Source organism: Mustela lutreola, chromosome 11, assembly GCF_030435805.1.
Source record: "Mustela lutreola isolate mMusLut2 chromosome 11, mMusLut2.pri, whole genome shotgun sequence".
In the NCBI taxonomy this organism is placed as follows: Eukaryota; Metazoa; Chordata; class Mammalia; order Carnivora; family Mustelidae; genus Mustela; species Mustela lutreola.
The window spans coordinates 87375072-87399847 of NC_081300.1; the positions used below are offsets into that span (position 1 = coordinate 87375072).

A 24776-nucleotide genomic window follows, 5' to 3' on the forward strand; every position below is an offset into this window, starting at 1 on the left:
TATATGTGTGTATAAATTTTCTTCTGGGGAAAGGACCTATGGCTTTTAATGGATTTTCTAAAGAACCTGTGTCCCACAAATTGTGAACTACTGAAAAAACTTGTTCCAGAGTGGGGATGGGGGTCACAGAGTGATACAACTTCCATATGTAATATGCTAGGAAAAGACAAATTCCTAGAGACAGGAAGTAGATTTATGATTGCCTGGGGTTGGGGGGTGGCAAAGGGGAGGGACTGCCAATGGATACGAGTTTTCATTTAGCTTGACTGAAATGCTCTAAAATTATTTAGCTTGATTGAAAGGTTCTAAAATTAGATCATGGTGAGAGTTACCCAACTCTGTAAATTGACTAACAGTCATTGAGTTGCACCCTTAAAAAGAATGAATTTTATCGTATGTAAATTAGACTTCCATAAAGTTGTTTGAAAAAGTCAATACTGAATTTCAAAAACTCAGTATGAAAAAGATATGAGATATCGCATTAATAATTTTGTATTGATTACGTGTTGAAATGGCAATATTTTATATAAGTTGGGCCGAATGGAATATATTACTAAAATTTTAAAGAGAGCAATTGATGACCATGGGCTGTCTCTCACAGAGAAATTGCTCAGAGTAATCCAAGTTAGAGGGTATATTTCTGATACTCACTGGGGGGGGGGGAATCAAAAGGGACCAAGGAAATTGAACAGGGCTAGGGGACCCCTGTGTCTCCTTTAACTAACTGAATGTGGGGGGGTCAAGGTTGGAGCAGGAGGGGTTCTTGATGTCTGGCTTTGAGGCAAAGAGTCAAGGCGGATTGGTCAGCTCTCGGGTAGGACTTACTGACATGGAGGGGTTCTTCATCAGGCTTGGTTGAAGAGGATTCATTGTCCTCAATGTCCTTGCTGCCTGTCGCCTGGGTGATCACACTCGGGGGCTCATCTGAGCCGGGGTTCATGGAGACCATGCTGCTCTGGGGGGATGATCCCCCACTGGTCCGAGACAGACTGAGTGTGGAGGCTCGCCGGCTTGGTTTGCGGCTGGTGACGCGGAGTACAGGAATTTTGAATTTCTTGGTCTGAAGGAGAGAGGGAAGAGCGATCTCAGAAAGAAGGGAGGGAGAACAGGGTGATGGAAGGAAGGAGAGGAGGAGGGAGGAGGGTGACTAGACGGGAAAGAGGGAGGAAGGGAGACAAGAAAAAAGGGAGGCGAGAAGGAAGGAAACTAAGAAAGAAAAAAAAACAAAACCTGGCTCTGAATGTGAATTTCTTTTGGTTCTTTCCAAACACCGGGACACATGTCCTGGGTCTTGGTGACCTTCTGTCACAGATCAAGATAATTTAAAATGGGTTTTATCTGAAGTGAACACCACGGTTGACCAAGTAGTCACCTCAGGGGACCAAACACATATTCCAACTATGTTATGAGGGACCAGAGGAGTTCTGGACTTTTTTTTTTTTAAGGTTTTTATTTATTTATTTGATAGAGATCACAAGTAGGCAGAGAGGCAGGCAGAGAGAGAGGGGGAGGCAGGCTCCCTGCTGAGCAGAGAGCCCGATGCGGGGCTCGATCCCAGGACCCTGGGATCATGACCTGAGCCGAAGGCAGAGGCTTTAACCAGCTGAGCCACCCAGGCGCCCAGGGAGTTGATTTTTTAAAACTGTAGGAGGATGGATCTCATTTCTTTAGCTACCTCTTGGTGGTCTGACCCCAAATTCCATGGATCAACTTCTTGTTCACCAAGTTGACACCAGGCCCTCAAAGAATCAGGATTTGTGTTTACTGGGGTCTTCTGAAGAGTACAAGATGGAGAAAATTCTAGACCTGACATTTAGGGAAGTGAATGTGTCTGATAGGATAGCGTTCTTTTCCGGGTAGGGAGAGGAGCTATGGTTGTGGTGGATGGAAGGGCCTAGATGACAAGTCCTAGAAGGTAAGTAGGGGTAGATAGAGAAAATCTTGTAAGGAGAATGTGGAGTTTTGGGAGGAAAGGAACCCATCAGAGAGGATGGGTTGTGTATGTATGTGTATGTGTATGTGTGTGTGTGTGTGTGTGTGTGTGTGTGTGTGTGTTCACACCACCCTCTTGCATGATTGATATCACTTCGGAGTGTACCGTGCCAGGTCATGTCTTCATTTAACTCATGAACCAAGTCTTCCAGAGGGTTTCTTATTTTCCCAAGGTCACAAAGCTAGCGAGGGGCAGAGCCAGGATTCCAGTCCAAGTCAGGCTAACACCAACGCTAATTATTATGCCTTGCTTAAAAATTCTTTCAGCAATGCCCTTTTGGGGGGCATTGAAAGTGTCCTTGGTCCCATGCTGATGATATTTCGTGACTTTGAAAATGCCAGGCTCACGGTGGGGCAAAGTAGGCCCTCAGCGGCTAGAACCCTGGGCTGTGGTTTATACTCAATCAACAGGGACAGTTCTGTTTGAGAACATTTAAAAGGGAAGTTCTTGCAGGGCCCACTGAGGTCACCTTTTTGATCATAGGGTTGTGATACCCTCAGAAAGCAGAGAGGGAGAAGAGACAGCACCAAAGGCTGCACCTACCTCTCATAACTATCTAACGGGTGGAGATCGTTGTCTCCAGCAGGATTCGTATCATGGAGCCCACTGCATGGGGTCAGAGGTAGAGGGTTTTTTTGTTTGTTTTAAAAATATATTTATTTTTTATTTTATTTGTGAGAGAGCGAGTGAGCAAGCATAAGCAGGGGGAGGGGCAGAGAGAGAAAGACAAGCAAACTCCCCACTGAGCCCAATGTGGGGCTCAATCCCAGAACCCTGAGATCATGATCTGAACCGAAGTCAGATGTTTACCCGACTGAGCCACCCAGGCGCCCCCAGAAGTAGTGTTTTGATTGGCTACCTTGTGGGGCCATGATGGCAGGTCGAACCTTGGTGCCCTGGGAGAGGGGAGGGGTTTCCTGGTGGCACAGGGGAAGGACAAGGTGGGTTTACCCAGCTCTCCAAGGGAGCACATGGGCTACCAAATGACTGTGATAAAAAGCAAATGCCCAAAGATGGCACGTTCTCTCCTTTGACGGATCAGGAGCTTGGTACAGGGTCCCCTTTGTCCTGACACCGCAGCGGTGTCTCCTCATCCTGTCTCCTCTGGCCCCATATGAATCCCAGACTCTGGAAACCAGACTCTAGCTCCATGTTGTTTTGAAGGCTCGGCACATTGTGGCCCAGGGGAAGCCTGGAGTCTTGCAGTGAGCACTGAACTCGGAGCCAGGGGACCTCAGCGGGCCCTTGAACAAGTTACCATCTTGCCTCCGTTTCCTGGTCTAGCAAACAGGGAGGACGGGTTGGGATGGTCTCGGAAGAGCTTTCCATATCCAGAGCTCCGTGTGCATCTTCCTTGGGCCACGATTTCATTTTGTGCTCCTAAAGTCGCCATCAATTAAAATTCAATTAACAACCTTAGCCAGGAAATCCAAAGTGAAGGGCTGACACTTTTGATTAATTGAGAGTGGCAGAAAAATAAAATGCAGGGGATGATGTGACAGGCAGTTTCAGCATCTCGCTTGCCCTTTATTGAACTGACTCAGTCTGAATTGACTTAAATCCCCATATGCTGCCTCTCTATTTTTTTATATTTCACTTAGAAGCAGTGTTAACTAGCTGCTGTGTTCTACCTCAGTACGGACTGCTTTGGGGCAACAAAGGGAAAGCTTTCCCTGAGAGATTCCTTACATTTTCTCAGAAGGAGAAAGGGCCAACTGGTGGCCCACGGGGAGACGTGATTAACTGCCCAGAATTTTACAAATTGGGGAGATTTTTATATAACCACCTAGGTTATTGGTCTCTCTTGAAAACAGTAAGCCCTGGATTCCCATTCTCACGTGGCAAAGTGGCTAGAGCTGGACAGAAGTTCTTCCCTTTAGCTGTCTAGGCCATTTGCCACAGACCTCACCCCTCCCTATTGCATTAGACCCAGCCTGATTTTTTTTCATTTACTCCATTTGCCAGGCTCTCGCGAGTGCTGTCTTGGCCCTGACAAGCTCTAAATGCACAGAAGAATTATTAGTTGCTGTGTGGAGTTGATTGGAGCTTTGCTTTCAAAGTCCTCATTTTGTAGGTGCAGAAACTGAAGTCGGAAGAGAGAAAAGGACTTATCTGAAGCCACCCAGTGAACTGGGTCACCGTGGCTAAGCTAGGTCTCCTGATTCTTAATCGAGTGCTCCCCCATCGTCAGAGTGGACCACCCTTTAGCCCCGAGTTTGATCTAGAAACTTCCTGGGGAATTCAATTTTGTGAGAGTTCCAGTGCGCTGACTTGCTGTGTTCCCTCCCTCAATTTTTGTTAGGAATATTCCTGGAGGATTTTTTTTTTTTTTAAAGGTTTGCTGCTTCTGCTGCTTTTTCTGTGCCTCTCTGGAGACAGAGGCACACAGTGTCTCCATAGCAACTTTGTGACAAAAACAAAGGCTTTTCCTTTTCAGATCTAGGCACACCCTGATGAAGGAGCAAGAAAATAATGACACTCTTCATGAGAGCAATTGTAGTTGTGACACCATGGAAAGTATGCATTTGATGAGCTCAGTGTTTAATAAACAGTGTTCAGCGAACAGGCCCAGGATTCACTCTTGGCTCTGCCATGACTCAGCTGTGTGACCTCATACAAATCACTTAACCTCTCTGAGCCCCAACTCCCTCCTCTTCCAACTGGCGATTAAAATAGTGCCCCCTGGGGTTAGTAGGAAGGCAGAGCTGGTTAATAGACCCCAAAGCACTTCTTAAGCATAGAACCTGGCACATGACAATTATGTTAAAAGGTGGCCTCTAAAAATTATAAGCAGTAATTCTCAGCCTTTTAACATGTTCAGAGTGAGTTTGCATGTCGTTTCCTGGGGTTCTTTACTAATGTTATGAAGTAGGTGGGGATGGGCATTATACTCATGTTGTAGGTAAAGGCGCAGGTGCAGCAACCTGCTTTTTCAACTGCATTTGCCTCCCTACACTCGATCTCTTGTCGTTATGATTTCATGGTGCTTGTTTGTTGGGTAGATGAGTTTAGGGTTAGGAAGAGCTTCGAGTGAAAAGAATAGACTTCCTGATGTTCTCTTAGCGGTGACTGCGCGTTCTAGTGTATAGAAAACCGTATCTGTTGAATCGCCTGTTTCTTATTTTCTGGCCAAGTTAAAGAGAGAGTGAGCTCGAGACAGAGAAATGACTGTTATTGATTAAAAATCGTGGGGGTGAGGTGAGTCCACTTCCCTCTGGTGATGTCTTATGGACCAGCGCCTCAGCCACCCCTCCCCTTCCCCACCAAGTGGCGTCCAGCCAAATGTCATTTCTCCTATAATCCCCAGATAACCATTTTAATTAAAATTTACAAAAACTGCCCCAACAGCATGCGGTTCTGACTTCTCCCTGCTCAGAGAACCAATGAGAAAAAAATTTCCCTCAGAGAAAAGATGGGCAGAAACGCCTCCCACCGAAGTGGGGGCCGCAGCAGCCAAGCTGTCGCGTCGCGTGCTGGCAGTTACCTTAGGCGCCGTGACGAAGTGCTCCCACCTCTGTCCCATGGACTTGTCCTTATTGATTTTTTTTATTGTGCTCTTGCTTCCACCCGGGTCCCTGAGTGAGAAACAGCTTAATGAGTTTTCCGTTCCCAGAGCCTCGGTTTACTACAAGTGCTTTTAGGAAATGCAATAAGTGGAGGATGGATGGTGGCTGTTCTCTGTGATGGGCTTTTTTCTTTTCCCCCCACCCCCTGTGTGGATGAAGAAGTGAGAGGGACACATTGCCATAGCTGGGTCTTGTCCGTGGAAATTGAGGTTAGGAGGGACCCCTGCTTACACAGTGGGGTGAGAGAGGCAGAATGTGTGTGATCTGCGTCTGTCTGCCTTTTGGTCTTGGGTCCTCTTTCTCTCTCTCTCTCTTTTTTAAAGATTTTATTTATTTATTTGACAGACTGAGATTACAAGTAGGCAGAGAGACAGGCAGAGAGAGGAGGAAGCAGGCTCCCTGCTGAGCAGAGAGCCCATTGCGGGGCTCAATCCCAAAACCCTGGGATCATGACCTGAGCCGAAGGCAGAGGCTTTAACCCACTGAGCCACCCAGGCCCCTCAAGGACTTGGGTCCTCTCTTAGACCCCAGGGCAGGTCTACTCCAGAGCAGGTACTTCTGGGAGTGAGCTGAAAAGTCCATTCAGCTTTTGGGCTTAACAATCCCCCCACGAGGGACACTCCCAAGTAACACAGAGAGTGAGTTACTGGGCGCGGGGGGACTGGGGACAGCCTGTGAAGTGGGTTCCATGGTGAAAATCACTGGTTTGGAGTGTACTGAACAGAACTCTGTACGATGCTATGTGCAAGATACTTTTGTGCATTCTCACTGAATCCTCTCAATAAAACATTACATTGTTGCCATCCCATTTTACAGATGCGAAAACAGACTGGGTGGGGCGGGGGCAGGGCTCAAGTCACTCACCCAGATACAGATTCACAGTGAAACAAATGACCCTCACTGGAATGGGTTCCTCTGGGGCCCTGTACCTAATTTCTTTTTTTTTTTAAATTTATTTTCATTTATCTTATTATTATTTTTATTAACATATAATGTATTATTTGCTTCAGGGGTACAGGTCTGTGAATCATTTTCTGTTGTAATTTTATATTCTTTTTCTTAAAGCACTGCCCTCCCCCAATTAATTAAACTTCAGATACCCTAAATCCTGGGTCTTCCCCGCATGGGTTGGGAAATTTCTCAGTACGAGACTGAACCTCCGGCAGGTTTTGTGGGTGACATGCCTGTAATCCCTCATCTAAAACCCAAGGGACCTGATGTGTTGCCCTGTTGGTATTTTGGGAAAGGGTATACATGCGTATACCATATGTTACCATGATCCTCCTAGTGGGGTCGGGGACAGCATCCTGGAACCAAACACACTGGTATATATATATATATATATATATATATATATATATATATATATATATATATTTACACTAAGTGGGATAAAGAATGTAAATAGCTTCAGGTCAAATTTTGCCACCAAATCTAGTTTTGTTCACGTCAAGTTTTACTGTCAAATGGGTTATGGAAAAATTGAGTGTTCAGAGCCTTTTGGATTTTGAACTTGGGGCTATAGGGCAGTTGATAAGCAAGTGGGGAGACTCAGCACGTGCGCTTTCAAAGCCCTCTACCTTCCTACTGGTAGATTGACTGATCCATCCATCCTTCCATCCAGCCCTTTCTTTATTTCCTTTTTCTCTTGCGAAAGGGTTTTGGATGGCTGGGATCCTTCAGATCATTTAGCTGGCTGTCACTTAGCACGGAGCAGGGACATGAGGGAATGAGATGGCCAGATCAGACTCATGAAGGGACGCGTTGACAGGGCTGCTGAGTGCTGGGGAGATGCTCAGATATAGGAGGTAAAAGATACGGGAGCTAAAACTTGCCTCAGACTGGCTTCTGTGGCACGGGGCTCTAGGTAGCAAAGTCGGAGGCTTTTGCTAGCACAGACATGAAGGAAGTCATGCTCTCGTGGATGGCAGGACTTTGCCGAGCATCTAGCAGCCCACGGCCACAATGCAAGCATCGCACACAGGCGATGGAAGTCGGGCTGGGGAGGGCGGGGTGAGAATGTGCCTCCAAGCTTTTTGTAAGACTTTATGTTTGATTACACAATAAAAAGCCCTCTGAATAATTAACAGTGAAGCTCATTTAACGTTGGTTCTGCCTGCTTCTCCCCCGAGTAATCAAATTAGGGAATATTTAAAATCCAGCCAGAGGAAGGACTAGCAATACACCAGTCCTATAAACAATATTTAAACTAGTGGCACTTTTGAAGTCTGATTTAAGGCTCACCGACTGGAAGCTTTCGCGGTTCAGCTTTGGAGCATTTCTTTCAAGACCACAGGGCTTTTCGGCTTCTTCCCTTTGCTCACGTAGCTCCTGCTGTGCCTCCAGCCTCCTTCTTGAAGTTCAAAAGCAACCCCCCTCCCCTTTTAAAATTAAATCGGGTCCTAGCTGAGCTTTCAAAATCTTAAATATTCAAGCCCAATCGGGAAGATGGAGGTTTTCTGTTAACGCGTCCTAGATGACCCGAAATCCATTGCGATTTGAGGCACCAGGTAAATGAGCTAAAAATACAGCAAGTCTCCCCGAGATCTTAAAATCGCCCTGCACCTTTGCTCATGCAAAGCCACTGATAAAGAAAGGGCCTGGTTAGACAGAATCGGTCTCTCTGATGTTTCATTCTCAGGAGCAAATAAACCAAAAAGGAAGCTCAGGGGCAGGAAAAGAAAGAAACCACCTGAGGTTTTTTGTCCACAAGGGGCCTAGTGAACACTTTGTCCAAGATGGACACGGCAAGGGGACGCTCCTCCCCAGGGCTTGGTGGGATAGTCATTAGTGCTGTTTACCAAGTAGTCCCGGGTCTTTTGGGCTCCTCGGCATCAGGGGCAGCCCTGTGACTTGCTTTCTTTAAAAATGCATGAGTGGGCGCCTGGGTGGCTCAGTGGGTTAAGCCGCTGCCTTCGGCTCAGGTCATGATCTCAGGGTCCTGGGATCGAGTCCCACATCGGGCTCTCTGCTCAGCAGGGAGCCTGCTTCCTTCTCTCTCTCTCTCTGCCTGCCTCTCAGTGTAATTTCTCTCTGTCAAATAAATAAATAAAATCTTAAAAAAAAATGCATGAGTGACAGTGACATATGGCATCGAGAGTGGGTGCTTTAAGGGCTAGCCCTCAAGGCAGTTTCCTTTCTCTGCCTTGTTGATGGTGAAAGCTTGTGTTGAGACAAAAACTCCTATCAGCCTGGGTCCTCGAGTGACCGAAATGAGCACAGCCCCGTGTCGATGGTGGGTGGGGTGAGCAGGAAATGAACTTGGGTTGCACTAAGCCGCTGAGATTTTCGGGTTGTTCATTATGGCAGCTTAACTTAGTTTATCTAATTGGTGTTCCTGATGCACTGTTTGTGTGACCTTGGGCAAATCTCTTTGAGTGAGAGAACCAAGAGAAGTAGCCTATGTTGGTGGTTAACAGCAGGTTTGAGAATCAGGTGGACTGGGTGTTCGAGTCCTGTGCCTGCCCTGCTGCTTCCGAGGTGTGTGTTGGTGTAAGCTATGTAGCCTCTCGAAGCCTCAGTGCTCTCATCTGTAAAATGGAGGGAATAATATTAGCTACGTCAGAGGCTTGGTGTGAGGATGGGGCGGGGCTTGTTAAGGGTTTGTGGGGGGTGTCATATATAGAGAACTGAACACAGTTTAACGATGAACCACGTGTTTTTCGGACAGACAGCTTAGCGTGGCTTGGGGGAGGGGCTGATGGTGGGGAACAAGGCAGTAGGACAGATCTGTGGGGGAGAAGTGGCTGTGATTTTCAGACCATAATTTCCCCACTGCTGAAGCTTTCGGAGGAGGGGATCCTGGTTGCCAGAAATCAAGGGATGAAAGCATGGAGCGCCGTCGCATCTCATTTAACTGTACCCGCCAAGCACATTTTGTTCCCGGCGAGTCACTTGAAATGTCTCCCTGCAGTAGCAATCAGAGTCGTCTTCTCCAATAATTCCCTCTCTCTCTTTGCGAACTGTCATTTGGGGTAAAACACCTGCTTCTCAGAGCGGAAAGTCTGTTGGCTGGTTTAGAAGGCATGAGTGTGTCCACGACCGAGTTGGAAGGACAGAGCCAGCTGCCAGTGGCGCGCCAGGGAGGGGACGGAGACCAGAGCTCCCGGGACCTCCCAAGCGGGTCACCTCCCTTGTGGCAGGTGCTCCGATCATCCTGCCACGGTCCCCTACTCCCGCAGAGATGTCCTCTTGAGTAAAGCAGTGGAGGCACGATGCAATTAAGTCAGTGCAGAGTGGAGAGCAGGCGGAATCAGAGATTTCACTCAAATGTCACCTCCTGAGTGAGTCTTTCCCAGACGACCCAATTTAAAAGTCACCCCCCACCTGCCCCTGTCCTATCCCCTCATCAATTTCTTCGTGACGCTTAATGCTACCTCAAAACAGCTTGATTACTGCATGTTTATTATCTGCTGCTCTCCCCACGTCGCCTAGATCAGACGCTCCAGAGAATAGGGATGTCTGCTCCCTTCTCTGCTCTATCCCCAGTAGTGCCTGAAAAAAGCAGGTTTTTGAGGGAAAGGAGCATTTCTGGGGGTGGGAGGGGTGCATGGGACAGAGGAAAAAAACAACTTCAATATAATAATTGTTATTTTGCATATTGCTTGTGCAGATGTTGCATCGCCCCCCCCCCCCCGCCCCGCCCTGAGATTGACAGTCTGGCAAATTAGAAGTTCTTACAGGAATTGGTTAAATATGGTGATTAACTCTGCAGTCATCGAAAGAGGTTTTGCTATGGAGATTTGGTTTCCATATATTAACTTGACTACCAAAGCCATAAGTATGGAGTGGCCTTCTTTGTTGTTTAAAAGAAAACTGTATCTGTACATATCATATTATCTTGGCAAGGGGCAGTTCCTTTTGTATCCTGGGGTCGCCTGGCAAATCCTGCTTTGTGATGAGTTACTCTTTTCGTTTTTGGACACCACATTGTGCCCTAAATTAATTGCAAGACTTTCAGGCTTTTGCTGGGCAGAGGAAACCGTCTCTTAGTGATTAAGCACATGTGCTCTGCAGCTGGGCTTACCTGAATTCCAGTCCTTAGCTTTTATGAGCTATGTGATTTTGAGCACGTTACTTAAGTTTTCTGTGCCTCGGGCTCCTCTTCTGTCGGAATGAGGCCAACTGGAGGAATGTACTCAGAGCAGTGCTTGACGTGGGGAGCACTCAGAGCCAGCTGTTTCCATCAGGACACAATTGTTAGATTTAGGTGCCTGTGTCCTATTTGGAACGTCGGAGTGTGGCTGCCTTTTAGCCACCCACGTTTTTCTAAAGGAACAGCAGGTTCTTTGTGCCTGGGTACCCTGGCCCTTGAGTGTCTGGACTCCCTTAATAAAAGTCAAGATCATACCCACCTGGACTCCCTAGTTAAGAGCGGCTGTGATGATGTCTCTCTAGGACAGCCCTAGGAGTAGGACATAGATGGTTTTGCTACCCAGGGGACAGCCCCTCACACGTTCACTCCACGCTGTATGCTGTGCCTTGCCCAGAAGGCGAATCAGGGGGCTCTTGACTCTCCTGCCTGGCCAGGGGTCCTGCCAGGTTCTTTCCCATGGGAACCCCAGGGACTGGGGCTGGGGTTGAGCGGAACTAGGGAGGAGAGGTGCTCGCTTACACCTCATCTCCTCTGCGTCTCTGGTCACTCATTTCTAGTCAATCCTTTGAAAATTAGTCTCTAAAAAACACCAAACTGATACCAATTTAAGTTCATAAGCCCTAATCCAACCCCAAAATCCAAAAGGCATTTAAAACCAGGACAAGTTTAATAACTGATTTGGCAGCAAAACATGACCTGAACTGATGGGTGGCTACCAATGACCTTTATTTATTTTTATTATGCACTTAGTGTAAATGTTCATTTTTTTTTTCCCCTGCGGAAATATTGTGTTGGATGATAGTCTGCTGCTCCAGTTCCCTCTGTGGGTGTGATGTTTTCTACAGTGTATGCCCCATATTGCCTTTCTAAAATGCCAAAAAAGAAAAAAAAAAAAGCAATTCTGAAATTCAGGTGGTCCCAAACGTTTAGATAAAGACTTGGGTAACTTTATATATAAAATAAGTCTTACTTTGCAGAATAGAGCCTTGCATCTCTCAGAGAAGGGTAATTAGCACACCTGGTATTGAAAGCCCAGTTTCTGCTCTCTTGTGGACCTGATCATCTTGTCAATTGAAATAAACTCTCCCTGCGAGCCATGGGATTAATGAGGATGCTGGGAAATGTTAATGTGTTTGAATTGTCACATGATGAATTTGGGACAGCCTCCCCCTCCCGATAAGGCACAGCCTCAGATGAAACTCATAATGACATCCTAATCTGTCATCTGTCCATTCATCCCACCATCCACTAGTTCTAGCCAAATAATGAACAAAGGTCATCTTCTGCTTGTGGCACACTAGCTGCCAGTTAGTAAAAATTTTGCTGCCTGTAGAAAGCCTGTGTTGAGATATTGAACCACCCCACTTCCTTGCTATAAAATCCATAAGGGGATGGGGTTGGATCCACAGCCATCATCATGCCTAATAGAGGAGAAACCTCTGGGATCTACAGGTTCCTGATGATGGATGTTTTGGAAAGTGCATGGTAGGTGTCAGGGCTCCGGGTTTGTGTTTCAGATGCTTGAAAAGCAGGAGATACTGGCTGCTTGAGGAAGGAAACTCAGAACAGCACAGTCAGGAGGACTGGAAGTTTGGTATTACTCTATTGGCATCATTCCCTGGATTGTTTGTCTTTGCATCCAGATTTTGGTTGACCTTGCTTAGCTTTCTTCCTGTCTGTGTGTTTGTTCATTCTCCCTGTGAACGGGGATCTCATCTGTTGCTAAAACTCTACTCAGAAGATTCTTTCTTTCCTTGCCTGAAGTCTCAATGGCTTTGATAATCAAAGAGCCAACTGCTCTTGGAAATGGGGATTTTAATCTTGAATAGCTATCGTTCAGTGAGCCCTCACAGTGCTCCCAGTCACTGGGCTAAATGCTCCGTGTTCTTTATCTTCTTGATGCTCACAATAACTCTTCTGAGCAGGAGCCCATATGATAGGTGAAGAAATAGAGGTCCAGAGATGTTAATGACCAAGCAGCAGAGCCTGGACTTGTGCAGGTCCATCTGATGCTCAAGCCCTTGCTTTTACTCCCTCTCAATTCATCTGGGCTTTAAAAAGTGCATTTGAAGATTTAGAGACATTTGAGTTAAGATATCAGGATGAAAAAACATAAACAGGAATTGGACATTAAACGCAAGACAACCTTCTCCTTTCTTGCTAACTAAAAAGACATTTTCTGGCACTTTCTAGGAAACCTAAGCCCTTGCCCAACCCCCACCCTCAGATTTATCTATTAAAAAAAAAAAATCAGGGATGCCTGAGTGGCTCAGTCGGTTAAGCCACTGCCTTCAGCTCAGGTCATGATCCCAGGGTCCTGGCATAGTGTCCTGCGTCTGGCTCCTTGCTCAGTGGGGAGCCTGCTTCTCTCTCTGCCTCTGCTTGCAGTTCTGCCTGCTTGCGCGCTCTCTCTCTCCCTCTCTCTGACAAATAAATAAATAAAATCTTAAAAAAAATAAATTGATCCCCCAAAATGGTGTGCTGGAGTTGGCTTCTGTTGGCTCACAAGAACTGAACATGTGCCCCTGTCCCTAGCCCCACGGTCATGTTGGTAAGCCTGAAGTCAGCCATGGCTGGATGATGTCCACTGTGGAAATTGACATTGTTACACATCATGGATTTTCCTTCTTGGAGAACTGTTCTGTTTATTAAACATTTATTAAACATGTACCAGCAAACCATCAAACTAAAACCACCATCAGGAGCAAATGGTTCACTAGGAAAAAGCAAGCCCCAGCAAATGCTCTGACTTCCCATGGGAATCTTTCTGGATGCATTTTTCTGTCAGACAGAGGTTCTGGTTCCTGTTCTGCTCTGATCGATCTCCGTGGATCCCTGATGGAATTCTGCCCTGGCAAGTCACGGGGGAATCTCCATAACTCCCAGTGTGACCACCATGTCTTTTTTTTTTTTTTTTTTAAACCGCAGGTGAGTTTTTGGTCACGTGCCAGGGACATTTCTAAAACCCAGCAAAAGAAATAAAGATGCTTCTTTTTTTATCTTCTCAATCCAAACCCTACATTATATTCTTGCCTCAGTTTGGGAGAATGGATGCCCAAATGTTGGGAGGCCAAAGTGTTGCTGCTAGTAGCTTGGGGAGATGAAATGCTATTAGAAGTACACTGGCTGAGGGACTCTTTTCTTAGAATCTAAGCCATCAACTGTGAAAAAAAAAATTAGATGTTGCCTTGACTCAGAAATACCATTTCTCAGAATCTGGCCAACAGAGATATTTTCAACTGGGTATAAATATATGTACGAGGGTGTTCCGTGCAGTACTACTTGAAATGGCCAACACTTGGGAACAACCTTAGTGTCTCCCAGTAGAGAAATGGTTATCTAAATTGTGGTTCGCCCCTGCCATAGACCGTGGCTAACTATTCTTTATAAGGGATGGTATTCTGTTAAAGGACGGTGGAAATTGTCAAAAGAATGTAGGAACTTTGTACGTACCATCATGGGAAGATATCCATGAGATATTTTATCTTATTTTTAATGATTTATTTATTTATTTTAGAGAGCGAGCAAGTGAATGGGAGGAGGGGCAGAGGGAGGGACAGAATATTAAGCAAACTCCCCATTGTGTGTGGAGCCCTGTGTGGGGCTCAGTCTCATAACCCTGAGATCATGACCTGAGCCAAATTCAAGAGTCAGATGCTTAACTGACTGAACTACCCAGGTGCCTGCATAAGATATTTTAAAGGGGGAAAAGTAGAAAAATGTTCAATATTCAGAGCAATATTCATGATGCCAATTCTGTTAAGAAAAAAAGGGGGGTATACTTACATAGATTCATAAGGGGAAGGCATTAGGTCTAGAAGGAGGAAGGTCATACCTCAGACCTTTAAAGGGAACTTTTTCTAAGAAAAATGAGTAATACATGGGAAATGTTTTAAACCTGTCATTTTCAAACAAATTCTTTGAACCACATAGATATTTTGGAAATAACTGGGGTGTCTTTGTGGGGATGGGAGAGAGCTGGAGGGGCCCCAGGTCCCCCCAGGCCTCCCAACTTCCTGCTTTGTATAGAAGTTACATTTTTAAAAATTTGTTTTACATTATTGGGGTTTCCATTAAAAAAAAAATTCTGGTGCTTTTAAAAAAATCATCAAGGTTATAAACCAGAGCACCAAGGGAAATTACAGTTTTCAGTTCATCTCACCCCCAAACATGGAATCAGTTAGAGTTACTAGTCTATCAATAGATGCATGATTTATAGTTCTGGTTGCATTTGATGTTAGTTTATCTGGGCTCTGGTGCAAGGGGTGAATTAGAGCAGGGAGTAGGGTAAGTGTTTGGGAGGTGGGTGGAAAACACCCTTAGGAAGATGGAATTAATTAAGATTTGGGAAGAGAAGGAAGATTGAATTCAGCTGGGGGGTGGGCAGGGCAGTGAGAAAGAGGCCATTGTCAGTTTATTGGGGTGGGACTTGAGGGGGTTTCCACTTATGGGGGAAGGGAAACTATTTTTCATCACTCAGCATGGGATTTTCACAGAGCAAATTGATTCCTCAGGTTAGGGCCCCTTACCATTTAGCACTATTCTTGGAGTCAACATGACTCTCCATAAAGAACATAAAGGCCTTATATGTCTGCCTGTTCATGGTCCACCTGCCCATGTGGGGGCAATGCAGCTCCTGCAACAGTGGCCGCAGGGCTTTTGCATGAACCCTCCCCTGAGAGGAGAGGCACACCATTGGCTCTCATGAGCCCATATGACCTGTATGCCCTGGCTCTGAGCTCACCCCTGACTGGATCCTACAGAGCACATCAGGGATGTGTAACCCATCCAACAAAAACAGCAAAAGGAGGGGAAGAACAGATAAGAAGCCCTCCCCCATGACATAGTTCACTGCTAGTATGGCAGGTTCAAGGACTGAGACCTACTTTGGATTCCAGCAGGTGATCACAGGCTTCATGGTGTGGTGGGTGTGGTCGATAGTCAAGGCCTCCAGAAGCCAGTGGAGGGCACAGAGCTGGCGGAAGAGGGGCTCCCTGCAAAGACAGAGGTGGGAGGGGGGAACACAGCGGGATCCTGTTGGAACTACATCCTTCACAATAATAGGCACCGAGACAGTTGTGCTGGCTTTCCTGTTAGAGAGCTGCTGCTATCTATGTTCGTTCCAGGCATGGTATTTCCCGTTCCTCATCTCATCGAGCCTTTGCAATGTGTCCATGAGGCATTCGTGGGCTCATGTTATAGATGAGGCATGTGAGGCTCAGCGGAGTGAAGGAACGTGTGGCAGTTTGCTGAGTTGGCAGGTGGCAGAACCATGATTTGATGGGAGATGATCATGTGCTGGTCATGGGGTGGGGAGATTTCTGTGTGGGACAGGAGAAACAATGGAGCGGTCCCCCAGCTAGAGGTCTTGATTCAGGCAAAGTGAGTAGGTTGAGGGACATTTATATCGTATAGGTATCTGCCTGTTCATCTGATAAAAGTACAGTAAATACACTAAGAGTGTCAAAGAGGGCTGGACACGCAAGGAAACTGGATTTATTATAATCTCCCTCCTCCCCCCGATCAACAGATGGACCCATTGTTTTAAATTTATAGGTCCTTTGCCTGAAAATGTAGCTGGATATTGAAGAAAACCACAATGAACGCATTATTTGAAAAGTAGCTTAAACATTGTATATAAGCATATCTCACCTGTATTTTCTGATTTAGGGTGGCATCATGTATTACAGGAAACCAGGCATTGAGTAGGGCACCTTACACCCTTTATTTAATTCTCCCAGCAACCTACAGGGGTATGAATTGTTGTCCACATTTTAAAGAAGAGGAAACTAAGGCTCAGAGATACACTGTCACACAGCTTGTGGGTGACAGAGGCGGGATCTGAATATCTCATTCAGGGCTCCCAACAACCCCATAGGAAGGGTACTGTTACTGTGCCCTCTTTGCAGGCGAGGGGCTTAGGTAAGGGAAATTGCTCAAGGTCACATTGCTAGGGATGGTAGGGATCTGAAGCCCTGTCTGTTTCACCTCAGAGTATATGCTTTCCTGGGTCCTAGCTCTGTCCATGGTGCTGACGAAGCTGATGCAGTGGTCACCTGGGGCACACGCTCAGGAGAGGGTTAACCTGCTGCCTGCACTTTTCCTGGAAACAAGGTCACCCCCTCCCTGCATGATCTCTCCTCTTACACTAATGGGTGAGATGCCTCCATTATGAACCTGTGTAATTGCTCTTCTCTGAAGTTGATCTTGATCAATAATCCCCAGGGTTCCTGGGCCTGATGGGCAGAGGGGCAGGAAGGGATCCACCCTCTCTGCTTCCAGGAAGGCCCCACTCCAGAAGGTGGGGGCCAAGTGTGGAGCTGACCCAGGGCTGTCCCGGTGAATCCCCTGAGAGGCATCCCTTGGGGGTCTTAGGAAAACCATGGGGTCTTAGGAAAGCCAGGGTCGTCAGCTCTCTTTCTTCTGCTCTGGAGCCCTTCCTTCCTCCTTCCTTTCCATACATTGTTTACGAACACCTACTATTCCCCCATTTCTAATTTAAAGGTACTGCAAGCCTCTCACCCTTCCAGTTCTGGTCTGTCTTCCCCCTTAGCACCACCCGGGTCCTTACAGGTGCATTTCGCAGCTCTGAGCACTGGGCCATGTCCAGCGTTTCACCCAGAGCAGCAGCTAGTTCTGCCATGTGCTTGGCACCCCCATGTTACCCTCACCATAACCCAGGACATTGCAAAAGTCCCTGGGACATGTCCCCTCTTCTGTTCACCATAGAGAGCCCCTGCCAGCCTGGGCTTTGGGTTGTGGGGGTGGAGACTGGGAGGAAGGGATAAGCAAAGGGTGTTAATTGGTGAGGTGGGGTCTGCTTGGTCATGGTGGGTGTGAGGATGCAGGCATGTGAGCATCAGATTAATTTCTGCAGGTGATAAGCACAGGCATAAACCCAACTCTTCCCTTCCCTTGCTTAAACTCTTCAAACTCTCTACACTATCTGTTTTGGGCTAAATTGTGTCCCCCTCAAAATTTGTATGTGGAAGTCCTAACCTCTTCCACACTGAGACCTCAGAATGAGCCCATATTTGGAGATGGAGACTTTGATGTGGTGATTGTATTAAAATAAGGCCCTAACCTAGTATCCAAAATCTATAAAGAACTTATCAAACTCAACACTCAAAGAACAAAGAATCCAATCAAGAAATGGGCAGAGGACATGAACAGACATTCTGCAAAGAAGACATCCAGATGGCCAACAGACCCATGAAAAAGTGCTTCACATCATTCAGCATCAGGGAAATACAAATCAAAACCACAATGAGATACTACCTCACGGCAGTCAGAATGGCTAAAACGAACAAGTCAGGAAACGACAGATGCTGGTGAGGGTGTGGAGAAAGGGGAACCCTCCTACACTGTTGATGGGAATGCAGACTGGTGCAACCACTCTGGAACACAGCATGGAGGTTCCTCAAAAAGTTGAAAATAGAGCTACCCTATGACCCAGCAATTGCACTATTTACCTTAAAGGTACAAGCATAGTGATCCAAAGGGGCACGTGCACCCGAATGTTTATAGCAGCAATGTCCACAATAGCCAAACTATGGAAAGAACCTAGATGTCCACCAACAGATGAATGGATAAAGAAGATGTGGTATATATACACAATGGAATACTATGCATGCAGCCAACAAAATAAATGAAATCTTGCCATTTGCGATGACGTGGATGGAACTAGAGGGTATTATGCTGAGCAAAATAAATCAATTGGAGAAAGACAACTCCCTGATATGAGGAAGTGGAGACGCAACGTGAGGGGTTTGGGGGATAGGAAAAGAGTAAATGAAACAAGATGGGATCGGGAGGGAGACAAACCATAAGAGACTCTTAATCTCACAAAACAAACTGAGGGATGCTGGGGGTAGGGGGGTAGGGAGAGGGTGGTGGGCTTATGGACATTGGGGAGGGTATGTGCTATGGTGAGTGCTGTGAAGTGTGTAAACCTGATGGTTCCCAGACATGTACCCCTGGGGCTAATAATACATTATATATTAATTAAAAAATTTTTTTGAAAAATGAGGCCCTAACTAGGGTGCACCCTAATCTAGTCTGACTGGTGTTCCTATGAGAAGGGGAAATTAGGACACATAGACATCTGTGATGCACATGCTGGAAGGAAAGACCATTTGAGGATACAGGGAGAAGGAAGCCTCAGAAGAAACCAACCCTGCTGACAACCCCTGGACTTCCAGCCTCTAGAACGATGAGAAATGAATTTCTGCCATTGAAGCATATTGTTAGGGCAGCCTGTTAGGGCAGCCCTGGGAAACTAACACACAGTCCCCTATGAGACTCCAATCCATCTCACGTGCCTCAAGTATCCGCACGGCCCCTCTTCCGTCATCTGCAGGTCTAGGGAAATTCTGCTCAGTCGCTCAGGCTCACCACACTCTCACTTAGCACCTCCTGAGTTAAAATCCTAGCTTTGCCACCTACTAACTATGTGCTTTTGGTGAAATCACTTCGCGAGCCTCACTTTCCTCACCTATAAAACGGCAGGAATTGTTAGATTGAGGGTGAGAAGAGGTGGTTGGGACTGTTCTCTGCCCTGATATATATTTCTTTTCCTCTCCTTCTCTGCCTCTCAGCTCAGATGTCCCCCGCCCCCACCAGGAAGCCTTCCTTGATTTCTCCAGGTCTGGGTTACCCTCTCTTCCAGTGTCCTAAAGCATCCCATCTTTATAGTGTATCTCTTTGCCCCTACATTCCCAGTTCCTGCTCTACTGTAACTATCTGTTTACCTGTCTCTCTAGCCCTGCAAGCTGCAGAGTCTTGGCCACTGCAGATTACTGCTGGGCACAGAGTAGGCTCAATATATTGCTGTCTCTTGAATGGAAGGTGGTGGCAGTGAACTGGTTCAAATCTGACATCTTCTGGAGCTGATAACTTGGGCAAAATTCGCATTTGCAGAACCACTGAAATAATGAAGAATAGTAACAACAACAGCATAATAATAGCAAACACGTCCCACAGAGCATTTACACTGTTCCAGCAGACTCAGTGTCAAGTGCTCTATGTATGTTGACTAAGGTCATCCCTGTGAGGATAGTATTATTGGCATCCCCATTTTGTAGATAAGGAAACTGAGGCCATGTGGCCTGTTCAGATTCAAAGCAGCCAGCAAATGGCAAGGCTTGAATCTTAGCCCAGGCAGTCTGGTTCCTGAATCTGTGCTTTATCTATGATATTGATGTTGTCTCTTGTCACCAGGGAGAGCCCTCCCTTTTCACTAGAATAGTGTCTCGTCCAATGGGTCTGGACTTTCGTCTCCATTTACAAGAAGTGCCTCGTGAAAACCTCCATTTACAAGAAATGCCTCATGAAAACCTGTTATTTATATATAACAGCTTTATTCAGAACTGCCAAAACTTGGAAAGAGCCAAGATGTCCTTCAGTAGTTGGAGGGATAAATAATCAGTGGTACACACACCCAGACAATAGAATATTCAGGGCTGACAAGAAATGAGCTCTCAAGCCAGAAAAAGACATGGAGGGGAAATGCCTATGGCTAAGTGAGAGAAGCCAACCCGAAAAGGCTACATCGTGTGTGATTCCAACCGTACGACATTCTTGAAAAGACAAAACTATGGAGATGGTGGGAAGATCAGTCGTTGCTAAGGGTCCTGGGGGAAGGAGGATGAACAGGTGGGGCAGAGAGGGTCTTTATGGCCGTGAGCACACTCTGTATGGCGCTCCGATGGCGGATGCATGCTATTATACCCCTGTCCAAGCCAACAGCGTGCACAACCCCCGAGTGAGTCCCAACGGAAACTGTGGACTTCAGCTGATGACCTTGTCAGTGTAGATGCATTGGTGGTAACCCCCACACCCCCTCTGGTGGGGGAGGTTGCTTAACGGGAGAGGCTGAGCACAGACAGGGCAGGGGTTATAATGAGAGTCTCTGTATCTCCAACACACTAAGGCTGTTCTAAAACAAAAAAAAAAGAAAAAAGAAGTTTTAATGGAAAAAAACAAAAGTGCCTCAAACCTGACAATTTTTCATCTCATGTGCAGTAAAATAAGAGGGGGGTGGGGGGGAGAAAGAAAGTCCCTGGAGATCGGTACGATAGAAATCAGTACTGTCTCATAATGACTGTATGTCAGGTCATAGCGCAGTGTTTTGGATTTTCCCGAATTAAAAGAGAAGGCATTTATTTTCTGAAGCGTGGGCCATAATAGATGAAAACACCGAAGGGGGGTGCACGGAGGCTGCTTCTGAAGTTCCCTTGTTCAGAACTCCAGGGGAGCACAGCTGAATAGCCCATTCTATTGAATGCGAGTGGGCGGAGACATCCCTGAGAAGAAAGGGTTTTGTGCTTCTACCAAGAGAAATCGGAAAATACCTACCAAGCCATTTCACGCACCCCATGCCAACTGCTGAGGACAGCCCCAGACAGGGCGCCGGAACGGCTCCTGTGGTTCCCTCGCTTATGGGAAGGCTGTGCAGGGCAGCCCGGCCTCTCAGAGAGGAAAGGAGGAGCTCTTTCTCATTTCTAGAGACCATCCTGCCCACGTTTTTATAGATAAAGATCAAGGCTCCCTTGACATGATTGAATTGATCCCTGTACAGTCAATCCAGAATATTCAGCCAGTTTGGGGATCAGTTACCTTGGAGCAAAGAGACTGGCCGGGCTCTGATCTGTGTCGGCTGATGTGACAACTGAGGATTTGAGAACTGATCAGGCATGCCCTGCCCTGATGCCTTTTGGTAGACGGAATACAGTAATGTCCCTCCCTGTATGTGTACACTGTATAATGTGACTTTGTGTCTTCCTCATCAAGAGCTGGAATCTTTTCCTCATTCCTTGCATCTGGGCTGGCTTGATGCTTTGGCCAGTAGAATGTGGTGGAAGCAGCACTGTGTCCATTCTGAGCCTCAGCCTCAAGAGACTTTGTTGCTCGGGCTCCTGTTCTTGGAACCCATCCTGACTGCCCGGGCTAGGCTGGTGCATGATGAGAAACATGGGGCCCAGTTATACTTGTCACCCTAGCAACCAGTCATCCAACAGACCTGTGAGTGATGCCAACCTCGATGGCCAGCATCGTGCATACCCATCATCTGGGCACACAGACATGCACAAACCCAGGCAGGATTAGCCAAGCCAACCCCAACTGACAGAACCACCCAGTTCACCTGTATACTTGAGAGCAACAGGAAATGGTTATTGTTTCAAGCAACTCCGTTTTGAGGTATTCGGTAATACAGCAACAAATGACTGATACACTCACTGAAGGCAGCCAGAGCCTTTTAACAGCCAAGGAAAAGAAAGGGCAGCTTTACAAACTCTAGCCAGTGGGGGGCTACTGTCTGTTCGCAAATAAAACTTTATTGGAACACAGCCACATCCATTCATTGCAACTTTCACGCTGCAATGGCGAAGTTAAGTAATTGCAAGAGAGACCATCTGGTCTGCAAAGTCTAAGGTATTTACTGTTTGTCCCTTTAGGAGAAAGTCTGCTGACCCCTGGTCTAGGGGGCGATAGACACCGACAACCACCACTGTTCATCACCATCATCATCGTCGTCATCCTGGCCTATCTAACAAACCTGGTTATAAAGATCTGATTTAGGAGTGAGGAGGTCAGAATTCCTGTTGTAAGAATTGGGGCAGATTTTGCCCTGCTCTGGGCTTCGGTTTCCTTACTGGGTCTTGAAGGAGGATGAGTTAGAAACTCTCCAGTTACTTCCAAGGTAGATTTAAGCCTCAGCTTGTTTAGACCAAATGAACCAAGGGTGGGGCCCAGGAATCTGCATTTTCCAGGCGTCATCCCCACTTCGGACCTCGGAGGATCCACATGCAAGTGAAAGCTTAAGAACCACTGATCTATACCATTTGCTTTCAGAAGGGTTGTCCACAGGAGAGACAGGCAGAAGGGGAAGTGTTTCCAAGGGACATGATGAGAAATTGCAAAATCTCTTTTTGCAAGGAGGTGTTTTAAGATCATCAAGTTCAAGTTGCCAGTTGGAAAGTCCCTGAACAAATGAGTTGGACTTCTTGATCAAGAGATCGAGAGATCGCTATCAAGAATCCAGTCATAAGGTCAATGGAAGGGGAGGAGCAGGAAAGTGGGGAGTGGACTTATCAGAAGCTGGAATATTAGGGAGGGTTATCGACAACAATGCATTGTTCTACTCTTCAGTACATGAGACTTGGCTCTCCAAATATATCACAAGCTCCTCAGAGGCTCGTACTTTCTGTGTGGTGCCTGGTGATGAGTGTTTGGGCTGTGAAGTCAAACAGACTTGGCTGAAGACCCCAACACAACACCACGCTGAGCTCTGTGACCTTGGGCAGAGGAGCACACCTCTCTGATTGCTGCTTTCTCATCTGCAAGGAGGGTAATAATGCACCTATATAACGGCTGCTGGGAGAACCGAATGAGATATGCCTACAGAGAAGTCAGTAATGCCAGTATTACTGTGCACCCCTTAGGGACCTAATAAATATTTGACAAATGAGCAGAGAAGTCTACAATCCATTGTACCATTTTCATTGCCCTAAAGCCATGTGTCTTAACATGGCCGGGAGCGGGGGGGAGATACGGGGGGAAAGGGTGGGCATGATTTTGCACCCCCCCCCCCGGGGTGGGACATTGGTCAGCATCCAGAGACATTTTTGGTTGTTACAACTCACGGGTGGGGAGCCACTGGCTTCTAGTAGGTCAAGACCAGGGATGCTTCCAAATACCTTACAGTACACAGGACAGTCCTTCATGACAAAAATTTATTCCTCCCTACATGTGAGTAGTGTGGAGGTTGAGAAACCCTGCCCTAAAGTCAAAAGCTTCTGTCTTTGCACCTGACATCTTCCAATTGAACAGGGCTAACGAGCACAAAAGAAAGCACTGGGTTTGGAATTCTTTGGAATAGACCCAAGGGGAACAAGACGCCCAGGTTTTTAGAAAGCCAGAGTGTTCTTTGTAGAGGGTTGATTAGCCCCTGGTACACCATGCAATGATGAGTTCATGCCTCGGGTCAGGAGACAGCAGGTGCTTCTCTGGGAAATAGAGCTCCTTGAGTTTTGGGGAAAACATGTCCCCTGAGCCCAGGCTGACACATTGTTGCACACGCTCAGGGAGGCTGCAGACGGGTTTTATCAGGCTTTGCAAACTATTTGACAGTAGAGCGTCTGGCTTGGGAAGGAATGAAATGACCCAGTCCCAGCTGATTTGCCACTTAGCTCTAAAGCACCGTGTCTGCTTTTCTGTTATTTTTGTGCGCCAAATGGCATTGCCAGCTCCAGGCTCCATGTCCTTTTCAGGAGGACACGGGAACAGCTCAACAGTTTCCCAGTGCCTCGTTAGCCCCTTGAGTCATTTCACCTTGGCTTCCATTGATAAGCTAGCGAGGCAGACGAGCCAGAGGAGGGACTACTTACACGTGAGCCTCGGGCAGCGAGGGCAGGATGATACAGCTGTGCACGGGGATGAAGGGGCGAATGAATCCAGCGCCCGTCTTCTTAACCTTCTCGTCATCGTATGTGCTGGTGTTGGAGGAGAAGCAGAAAGAGAAAAACAGAGTGAGCAAAGAGCAGCAGTTGGGTTTTTTTTTTTTTTTAATTTTATTTATTTATCGGAGAGAGAGCACACGAGGCAGGGGAGGAGCAGAGGGAGAGGGAGAAGCAGGTGTCCGGATGAGCAGGGAGCCCGATGCTGCAGGTCTCAATCCCAGAACCCTGCGATCATGACTTGAGCCGAAGGCAGACGCTTCACCAACTGAGCCACCCGGTGCCTCAAGGAGCGGCCGTTTCAAATACCTTCTTCTCTTGCCAGGGTTTTATGCCAGATATGACTGGGCACCTACTATGTGCCAGGCAATAATTCCAGCTCAAGAGATGAGGCTTCTAGGTGCAGCCAGTGAACAGATCATATGAAAACCCTGCTCTCCTGGAGCATATATCCTAGCAGAGGAGCAAAGAGAATTAACAAGATAAGTGGGGAAATGCTGTGGTATGTCAACAAAGATTAGGGGTGGGGTATGTTTTCTGAAAAGGCCAGGTAAGTATTTATGACTTTGTTGGACATGCAGTCTATGTCGAAACTACTTAGTAGAATGAAAGCAACCGTCGGCCTATGGAAACAATATGTAAATGTCAGTGTTTCAGTAAAACTT

At 46.8% G+C, this 24776-nt stretch overlaps 1 protein-coding gene across 3 annotated transcripts in view; it reads right to left on the minus strand.

Annotated features, from left to right (window-relative positions):
- The window catches only part of CCDC60 (coiled-coil domain containing 60), a 168901-nt gene that overhangs the window by 21511 nt on the left and 122614 nt on the right, over positions 1 to 24776 (minus strand). For all 3 annotated transcript variants that reach the window (XM_059140267.1, XM_059140266.1, XM_059140265.1), the window contains exons 4-7: positions 24043 to 24147; positions 15541 to 15648; positions 5478 to 5568; positions 826 to 1060 (exon numbers count right to left, since the gene is read on the minus strand). In XM_059140267.1, the coding sequence (XP_058996250.1) occupies positions 826 to 1060; positions 5478 to 5568; positions 15541 to 15648; positions 24043 to 24147 (539 nt within the window). The remainder of the gene's footprint in view (positions 1 to 825; positions 1061 to 5477; positions 5569 to 15540; positions 15649 to 24042; positions 24148 to 24776) is intronic.